The 9276-nt window shown below is 65.8% G+C and overlaps 1 protein-coding gene across 2 annotated transcripts; it reads left to right on the top strand.

Moving 5' to 3' along the window:
* Positions 1-7286, top strand: SUSD2 (sushi domain containing 2). Of its 2 annotated transcripts, none has more exons than XM_025474718.3 (15): positions 1-136; positions 1449-1656; positions 1777-1928; positions 2325-2492; positions 3017-3191; positions 3297-3498; positions 3672-3757; positions 3832-4100; positions 4175-4318; positions 4417-4575; positions 5373-5621; positions 5742-6014; positions 6151-6327; positions 6408-6510; positions 6632-7286. In XM_025474718.3, exons 1-15 carry the CDS (start codon positions 61-63, stop codon positions 6654-6656), a joined length of 2466 nt encoding a protein of 821 aa, XP_025330503.1. In that variant the 5' UTR covers positions 1-60; the 3' UTR covers positions 6657-7286. The 2 variants fall into 2 exon arrangements, with proteins under 2 accessions (XP_025330503.1, XP_025330502.1); XM_025474717.3 differs by having other exon boundaries at positions 20-136; positions 1437-1656.
* The last annotated feature ends 1990 nt before the right edge of the window (positions 7287-9276 follow it).

The raw sequence follows: 9276 nt of genomic DNA, 5'->3' as shown, positions 1-9276 counted from the left end.
TAAGCCCGGCCGCGGCGGCCCCGCCACTGCTGCGCTGCGGGCTGCGGACTCGGCCGCACCATGAGGCCGCTCGTGCTGCTCTGGGCTCTGCTGCTGCTCGCCACGGCCCCCGGCCCAGGCCCCCGGCCTGCAGCAGGTAGGCCCGCACCCCGCCTCCCGGCCCCGTGCAGCCTCTGTCCATCCGCCAGGTCGTCCGGGACTGGACTGGGGTTGGGAGAAGAAAATCTGGGGAGCCCAGGGTCTGGGCCGCTGGCAGGATGGAGTCGGGGCTAGGCCCACCCTAAACCCACTGGGAGCTGGGAGGTGCTGGCTGCCTGGGAGGGAGGTGGCCCGGGGCGGTGGGGGGCTCAGGGGAGCCCTTGGTCTGTGCCCCGAGCCCCGTGGAGTCTGCGCTCATACATGGAGGAGCCTCAGGCCCACTAAGCTCCCTGACAGGTGAGAGGCAAGACTGAGGGTCCTTGTTAGGGTAGGGCTGAACCCCGGAAGGTCTGGGGGAAGGCTCCCACTCCGGAGGCTCCTGCTGGGCCGAGCTCCCAGGGGCAGGCTCCCCAGCCCCCTGCCCCACCCCTATCCCCCATCTCGGGGAAGCGCCACCACCCTTCAGCCACTTATCTCACTTACTGGCATCACTCAGCCTCCTCCCCCACTCCCTTGAGCCATCACATCCTCTGTCAATAAATATTTATTGACGCTCTCGAGTGCCAGGCCCTGCAGTGGGTGAAATAGGGTCACCGGGGTGGCTCGGGTCCAGCCCCAGCCCTTGACTGGCCCCCTTTGGGGGGCGGCGGAGACGGCAGGTGCGCTGTCTGCACCCCCTTGGTCCCCACCCTCCAACCTGCCCAGGCACACTCGATGCAGAGGGTTCCCTGTCATGGGTCCCCATGATGTCCACAGCCCCACACCAGGCCGCCCTCTCCGCCACCCTGGCCCTGCCGGGTCCTCTGCTGGGGATGACCGTCCTCCTCCCCTCAGGAGGGGAGCACCTCTCACCCTCTCCCCTAAGGGTGTCGCCTGGCAAAGTGAGCTGGGCCATGCTGAGCCGCCAGGCCTCCCAAGGGACTCTGGGGAGCCACGTCCCCAGGCCCCAGACTGTCCCTGTCCGGGCTAGGGGTTCAGACAGCCCCGCAGCCCACGGCGAGGGCTCAGCCACCTCTGGCCACCCGAGGAGCCGGTCGTCCGGGTCTTGAGGGCTGAAGGCCAGCCCTGCCCCGGGGCTCCTTGACGCTGCGGCAGGGCGGCCGCAGGCATTGGCCCTCACCTCCCTCCTTCTCGCAAGCCCTTCAGGCAACGGCCAGGTCATTCGTCCCGAGGTCCCTCACCCCGCGGGCCCTGTGTGGGTTTCTACTGTGGTTGGCTTGGTGGTCAGCGCCCTTCCTGGTCCACGTTCTCCCGGGGACGCTCCTCCCTCATGGGCTCCGGGCAAATAAGCTCAGCAGCGCCTCCTCCAGGTGCCCAGGGGAGCTGCTCCCACCGCTGTGGAGACCGGGATGGGTCGTGCTCCTGCCACCCCACCTGCTCTGGCCTGGGCACCTGCTGCTCCGACTTCCGGGACTTCTGCCTGGAAGTCTCGCCCTACTCGGGCTCCATGATGGGGGGCAAGGACTTCCAAGTACAGCACCTCACCTGGTTCATCCCCACTGACGGCGTGATCTGCAGGTGGGGGTCCCCAGGGGCTCCGTGCGCGCTGGGGGCCCCGGGGAGGAGGTCGGGGCGCGGGCCTCGGAGGGGGTCCCCCGGCCCTGGCCTGGCCTTTCCTGCCACCTCCTGCCCCCGCAGGTTTAAGGAGAGCATCCAGACCCTCGGGTACGTGGACTCCTCTGGACACGTGCACTGCGTGTCGCCCCTGCTGTATGAGACAGGCCACATCCCCTTCACGCTCTCGATGGACAACGGTCGCTCCTTTCCGCGCTCGGGGACCTGGCTGGCTGGTGAGCCCCACCTTCCTGGGCCTTGGCCCTCCAAAGGCACTTGCCTAACACTAATCTCTGCCCGCCTCGCCTGCTCTGGCTCAACCAGTCCCTCTAGTTCTCAAGCTCTGCTCCCCACCCCTTGGCATCCACACAGAGGAACTGGGGGGGGCCTTCTGGGATCCCCCAGCAAGGTGGGCCACTTGACTCGGCCAGGCCAGGGGAGGGCGGAGGCCAGAGACCTGGACAGCAGAGGGCAGGGCCGCGCCTCTCCTGCAGGCTCCGTCCTTTCCCAACAGGAGGGCCTGGGAGAGAAGATCCTCTAGTGGGACTGCCCCGCTTGGTCCTCGGGAGGCACCCCCAGCTCGCAGAGCCCCTGGGCCTCAGGCCTTCACTCACCCCTCACCTCCTGCCCAGTGCACCCCAGCAAAGTGTCGGAGACGGAGAAGAGCCAGCTGGAGAACGAGACCCTCTGGCAATACTACGGCACCGCCGGCACCACGGACAACCTCACCGTGACCTGGGAGCCCTCGGCTCTGCCCACGCGGTCTGTCACCATCGAGCTCTGGGGCTACGAGGAGACAGGTAAGGCCACCAAAGGCTGCACAGCCCGAGGAGCTCTGTGGGCCGCTAGGGCCTGGGGCTTGCAGAGGTGGGAGAGAGGGGACTCCAGGTAGGGCCAAATCCCAGATGGGGACGTCGAGCAAGAAAGGGGAACTGGGGGACACATGGGGGTGGGGGAGGCTGGGGACCCCCCCGCCGGCCACATGGGCCCAGCTCTCGGAGGACATATGGGCCTTCTCTGCCGTTGGATACAAGGCTTGCCCTGGGAACCATCCCCTCCAAGCCCCTGGGCTGCGAGCATGGCCCTCGGCCTGGCCTCCAGGTGGGGCTGTGACCCTAACATGGGCGAGGAGGAAATGGCCGTCGCTGGAGCCAGGGCCCTTGCTGGAGCAACGGGGCAGGCCTTCCTCTGGGAACCACCCGTCTGTCCATCTCCCAGGCCGCTCTGAGCACCCAAGACTGGCACCTGGCCCTTCTTTTGCCCTTCTTTTGCCCCCGGGCTCTTGGAGGGGCCCCGGGGCTGACGGAGGCCTTCTCTCCCTTAGGGAAGCCATATTCAGGGGAGTGGACAGCAAAGTGGTCATACCTGTACTCCCTGGCCACCAGCATCCCCAACTCTGGCTTCTTCACCTTCACTCCCAAACCTGCCCCTCCAAACTTCCAGCGATGGGAAGTGGGTGCGCTTCGGATCATCAGCAGCAGATACTACGCAGGGGAGAAGTAAGGGCCACGGGCACGCAGAGGGTGGGCGGGGGCCTGGCCCGCCACGCGCCATCCTGGCCGGGGCTGCCGGGGCGCGGCCCTCAGTGCGCGGGGTCCCCACAGGGACGTGCAGGCGCTCTGGAGCAATGAGCACGCGCTGGCCTGGCACCTGGGCGAGGACTTCCGGGCGGACCCCAAGGCCTGGGCCCGAGCCCAGTGCCTGGCCTGGGAGCAGCTGGAAGACCAACTGCCCAACTTCCTGGAGGAACTGCCTGACTGCCCCTGCACCCTGGCCCAGGCCCGCGCTGACTCTGGCCGCTTCCACGTGAGCCCCCCCCCCCCCCCCGCCCCCGCACACCCAGGAGGTGAGGGGCGGGGAGGCAGATAGAGGCCCCTGGGAGGCCAGGCTGGGGTCTGAGGGCCCTCAGGGTCGGCTCCCGGGGAGGGCAGGCCACAGCCTGAGGCCAGTGCAGGTGACAGCAACCTCCTGCTCCATAGACGGACTACGGCTGTGACATTGAGCGCGGCAGCGTGTGCACCTACCACCCTGGGGCCGTGCACTGTGTGCGCTCCGTGCAAGCCAGGTGAGCCAGGCGGCAGGTGGGGGGCAGGGGGCCCGGGCCCCCCGACGGCGGCCTTGACCTGTCGCTGTCCCCAGCCCCCGGTTCGCCTCCGGCCAGCAGTGCTGCTACACGGAGGCCGGCAGCCTGCTCCTGACGGCCGACTCCACCGGCGGCAGCACCCCGGACCGCGGCCACGACTGGGGCGCGCCCCCCTTCCGCACACCACCCCGCGTGCCCGGCCTGTCCCACTGGCTCTATGACGTCGTCAGCTTCTACCACTGTTGCCTCTGGGCGCCCGAGTGCTCCCGATACATGCGGCGGCGGCCCTCCAGCGACTGTCGCAGCTACCGGCCGTCGCGCCTCGGTGGGTGGCAGGCGAGGCCGGGCCCCGGGCAGGGCCAGGCCAGCGCGGCCCACCTGACCCTCCGCTCTCCCCAGCCTCCGCATTCGGGGACCCGCACTTCATCACCTTCGACGGTGCCAGCTTCTCGTTCAACGGGCGCGGCGAGTACGTGCTGCTGGAGGCCGAGCTGACCAATCTGAGGGTGCAGGGGCGGGCGCAGCCCAGGACGACGCCGGAGGGTGAGGCTGGGGCCCGCGGGCCCTGGGGGCGCGGGGGGCTCCGGGTCCCCCATGAGGCGGGCTGGAGCCGAGCGCATCGTTCTGCCCGCGCCCCCCAGGCCCGCAGGACCGAGGCACGGGGCTCACGGCCGTGGCCGTCCAGGAGGGCAACTCCGACGTGGTGGAGGTCCGGCTGGCCGGCGGGGCGGGGGTCCTGCAGGTGCTGCTGAACCAGGAGGTGCTCAGCTTCACGGAGCAGAGCTGGATGGACCTGAAGGGTGAGTGGCGGCCGGCTTGCCACAGGGCCGCTCTTGCGCCCTCACTTCCCGCCTGGGCCTCGGAGCGCGGGTGCAGAGGTGGGAGCCTCTCCATACGATCCGCACGCTGTCCCTGGCATTGTGCTGCCAGTCAGCCCCCCTCCCCTGCCCCCTGCACGGTGGACACGCGCCCCCAGCCCGCCGATGTGTGTGGGCGGACGAGGTGCGCGGCCCCAGGTAGGAAGGTCCGGCCTGGGGATGGGGACCTGGTCTGATCTTGTGCTTTCACACTCATGGAGCCCCAAACCCGTGGTCAGAACCCTGAGATGCCCGGACAGTGGGACGAGAAGCTGGAAGCTGCTTCGAAGATGCTGGCTGGCCCTGCGGGCTACGGAGCAACCCCCTGTCCACCCCCTTCCCCTCTCTGGTGGTGCTGCCTCAGGGAACTGAGCTAATGAAGTGATTTTTTTGCAATGGGGATGGGTGGGGACCTGGGACTGGCCTGCTGGTGTTGAGGGTGCAGGGATCCCCAGGAAGGGCAGAGCTGGGTGTGGCTGCTGCCTCCCTCAAGGAGCGAGGGCCAACAGGTGACCCCCAGGTGAGGCCTCGGTGTGGGGGTCCCTTTGGAGCCTGGGCACTCATGTCCGTGTGGGGGTCCCAGTACAGGGGTGGGCGTGGGGTGAGGGAGTGTCACAGCAGGGCCGGCAGTGAGGACACCGTCCCCTTCCCTGGATGCTGACCCACTTGTCCTGGGGCTGTGGAGTCACAGCACGGTGCCCTCAGTGGGCAGCCCTAACCCCAGTTCCACGTGTGCCCAGGTATGTTCCTGTCTGTCGCTGCCGGGGACAGCGTATCCATCATGCTGTCATCGGGGGCTGGCCTGGAGGTCAGCGTCCAGGGTCCCTTCCTGAGTGTGACTGTCCTCCTGCCTGAGAAGTTCCTCACCCACACGCAAGGCCTTCTCGGGACACTGAATGATGACCCCACGGATGACTTCGTGCTGCGCGACGGGAATGTCTTGCCCCCCAAGGCCAGCTCCCGAGAGCTGTTCCGCTTCGGGGCCGACTGTGAGTGACTGCGAGGCCCCCTGGGGCTGGGGGGATCCCGGCGGGGACAGAGGCAGTGGATGTGAGGGGAGGGACTCTGGACCCTCGGCCGCCAGCGAGACCTGCTGCGTGTCTCCCCAGGGGCTGTGAGGAACACCTCGTCCCTGCTCACCTACGACTCCTGGTTTCTGGTCAACAACTTCCTGTACCAGCCCAAGCATGACTACACCTTTCAGCCCCTGTTCCCCGAGGAGACCACCCCCAACCCCAGCCAGGCCGCCGAGGCGGCTAAGTTGTGTGGAGACAACTATTTCTGCATATTCGACGTGATGGCCACTGGGAGCCTGAGTGTGGGCAATGCCACGCGGATGGCCCACCAGTGGCACCAGCATCGTGCTCAGAGCCTGCAGCCTGGTGAGGGGGGCTGGGGGCACAGGCGAGGGGGTGGGCACCCTAGGCTGGGACGTGACCCCCTAAGTCGGCAGCTGCAGGGGAGGTGGGGACCGCCAGCTGCTTAATCCTACGGTCTGCTCCTGGTCCCCTACCCCAGTGACGTCCTGCGGCTGGCTGGCCCCGCCCCCCAATGGACGCAAGGAGGGTACCAGGTACCTGTCGGGCTCCACTGTCTACTTTCACTGCGACAGCGGCTACAGCCTGGTTGGGGCAGAGGTCAGCACCTGCCAGGCTGATGGCATCTGGTCGAGGCCCACCCCGATGTGCCAGCCAGGTGAGGATGCCCTGCACCCCCACCCGCCTGCACCCCACTGTTGCCCTCGGGCAGCCCTCACCTTTCTGCTCCCTCTCCAGCTCGGAGCTACACGGTGCTGCTGAGCATCATCTTTGGAGGCCTGGCGGTGGTGGCCGTGGTCGCGCTCGTCTATGTGCTGCTGCGCCATAGGAAGGGCAACATGTAAGACCTCACCCACCAAGACCCAGGGTTCCAGCGGCAGGACCCCGGTCTGTGCCCCTCGTTGGCTCTAAGATTCTAGGGTGCCCCCTACGCCTGCTCTAGATGGTGTCTCTGTTTCCAGGGCCATCTGGGGTTCACAGCCCTGAGGGGAGCGCATCTGGCCGGCAGCAAGAGGCATGGATGACCACCCCGGAGCCAAGACCAACCTCCCAGGAGAACACCTCTGAGAGCGTGCACCCCAGTACTTCGATCCCCAAGTCACTAGCACTGTTTCTTGGGACCTGGACACCTGATACCTGAGCCTTCGATGCCCACACACCCTAGACCTGGTGCCCTGCTCTGTCTCCTCAGACCTGGACACCTGGCTCTAACCGTGCAGGCCCCGAGAGGCCCCTGGTGCTCTAGTCCCCAAATATTCTCGGCTCTAATTCCGCAGACTGCATACCCTTGAGTTCTAACGCCTGTCTCCAGAGACCCAACACTCTGGCACCTGAAACTCAAATGCTAGTACCTCAGATCCCGTGTCTGATGCCTGTGACCCTGATCTACTGATACCTGGTGCCCCGACACGGGAGCCCTAGCACCCAGCTGCCTTGATTGCTGGACTTGGCCCAGCCTGAGGTGGAGAGGCCTCAGGACCCCAGAGTGGAGAGTCACTCTGAGCTCCAGGCTTGTAATTCTAACCCTTCTGGAATGTCACTTCTAACTCTTCTGGAATGTCACTTGAAACACCCCTCCCTGTCTACTAGGAGAAAACAAGCCCATGGTATCCCCTCCCTGGTGTACTGGTGCTCATGCCACACTTTGGTTCTGGAGGGTTCTATGGTTGCCTTGTGGGATCAACAGCACCCAGAGCAACATTTGTCCACTGGCAGGCCACCTGGGGCCGGTCCCTCCACAGCCTGTCTCCCTCTAAAAGGTGTTCTCAAGAACCGTGAGCACTTTGTGGAGGTGAAGACAAAGGGCAGTGCCTGCAAAGCGTTCCCCATGGAGTCCATGCTGGGTGCCCAGGAAATGGGATGGGCCAGCACAGGCACCCGCCCCTTCACCCTGCAGCAAGCTGGCCCAACCTGCCCCCGGGCCCCTACCCTGCCCCAGCACTGCTCTGAAACCAGAGCCCATGTTCTGGGTCCCTGGGTTCCTCACCTAGAAGTGTCCAGAAGCTGGGTATGGGGCACAGGCTTCATGCCACTGCTGCCCCCCTGCGGCAAGGGTGCTAATTGGAGGCCATGGAAAGGCCTTGGCAGCATAGGATCGGGCCAGGCCTGGAGAAAGCACAGTGGAGGGCGGGGTTGGAGGCTGGTGCCCCCTGGTCCAGGCCGGAGGCTCCACCTGAGGGGTAGGGGCTGGGGGAGTTTGCCCAAGGGATGTGGAACCTTGGGTGGGAGGTGAGCCCCCCCCCCCCCCCCCGTCACGGCGGCCTGCAGTGCCGAGGGCGGCCGCGGGGGGGCAGCAGAGGGCAGGGCCGTGGGCCCCGACGCTGCGCCAGACCCTGGGAGCGGCCACTCGAGCTGGGCCCTGGCCTGTCACAACCTTGGCCAAGGTCCATGCAGGCCCACTTCTGCATCTCCCTGCGGTAGGAGGGCCTTGAGTCGGGCCGTCCAGGCACTGACCACCAGGGGCAGAACCCAAGCCTCCCCACCCCCTTAGACTGGCTGGTAGCTGAGGGTCCTAGACAGGGGTGGGAAAGCTGGGTGATAGGGGCAAGTGCAGTCTGGAGGGCTTCCTCGAGGAGACAGTTTTGCACGATGGGGCACATTCAAAGGAACAGAGATGACAGTGGAGAGTTGGGGGGGTCTCTCTGGGTTGTACCCAAGAGGCTGAAGGAAGCAGATGGGGTTGGTGCTTGCACACCCCGCTGCTTCCACACTGGCTTCCAGCTCAGGACAGGGTGGTGCTGAGGGCTGGCCCCTTGGCCACTGGGCAGGTACTTTCCTCTGCAGATGAGGTAAGGCAGGGCTGGCTTCCCACCAACCTGCGTCCTCAGTGCTGGGCCAGGCACAAGCCAGTGGGTGACAGGTTGGTTTCCTCATCAAGCCCAGACCTGTAAGAGCAGGGGAAGCAGGGGCAGCTTCACAGCTCCCAGACTGTAACTGAAAGGATGGGCCAAGTTCTCAGAGATGTGATTGGAGAGCCTAGGTTCCAGGCAGGAACAGCCTGGGCAAGGCTCAGAGGAAGAGAAATATGGTCTGGTCTGAGAAATAGTGAGGCCCCTCCCCCACCAGGCAATGGCAGTGAGGCTTCATCCTAAGGGTAAAACGTGGTCTCTCTCAGGCGTCCCCACCCTACGCTTGTCCCTCCAGGTTGGGACCCAGAGCGGCCCCCACCCCTCTCCAGCTAGAGAAGGGGTGCACTGTCTGTGGCCCTGACCCCAGACATCAGGCACTCCCAGTGCCAGGGACAGGCCAGGCTGGGAAGCCCCGACACCTGATGGGTTTTCCCAAGGGCCTGTAGGGAGTCGGGGTACTGTGGGGCCCATGTGAGGCTGAAGGTCCCAGTGTCCTACATAGACTCCCTTTAGAGACCTCAAAGGCAGGGACCACAGCCTCAGGGGAGTGGTCTCCCCAGACCACAGTCCCAAGGCATTAGAACCCAATGGCCAGGCCTCTACCCTTTGTGCTGGTTGGAATTTGAGGGACAGTAATCCAGGGTCTTAGAAATACAGGTGATGGGAGAACTGGGAAGTCAAAGAGCTGGTGAGGCTGCCATAGGACCCCAACAACACCCCTAAGCCAAGGGACAAAGGAAGGAGGGTGCCAGAGCCAT

The sequence above is a fragment of the Canis lupus genome, chromosome 26 (assembly GCF_003254725.2).
Source record: "Canis lupus dingo isolate Sandy chromosome 26, ASM325472v2, whole genome shotgun sequence".
Lineage (NCBI taxonomy): Eukaryota > Metazoa > Chordata > Mammalia > Carnivora > Canidae > Canis > Canis lupus.
The sequence above is the reverse complement of the archived record's forward strand: the minus strand, read 5'-3'. Positions and strand labels throughout refer to the sequence as shown.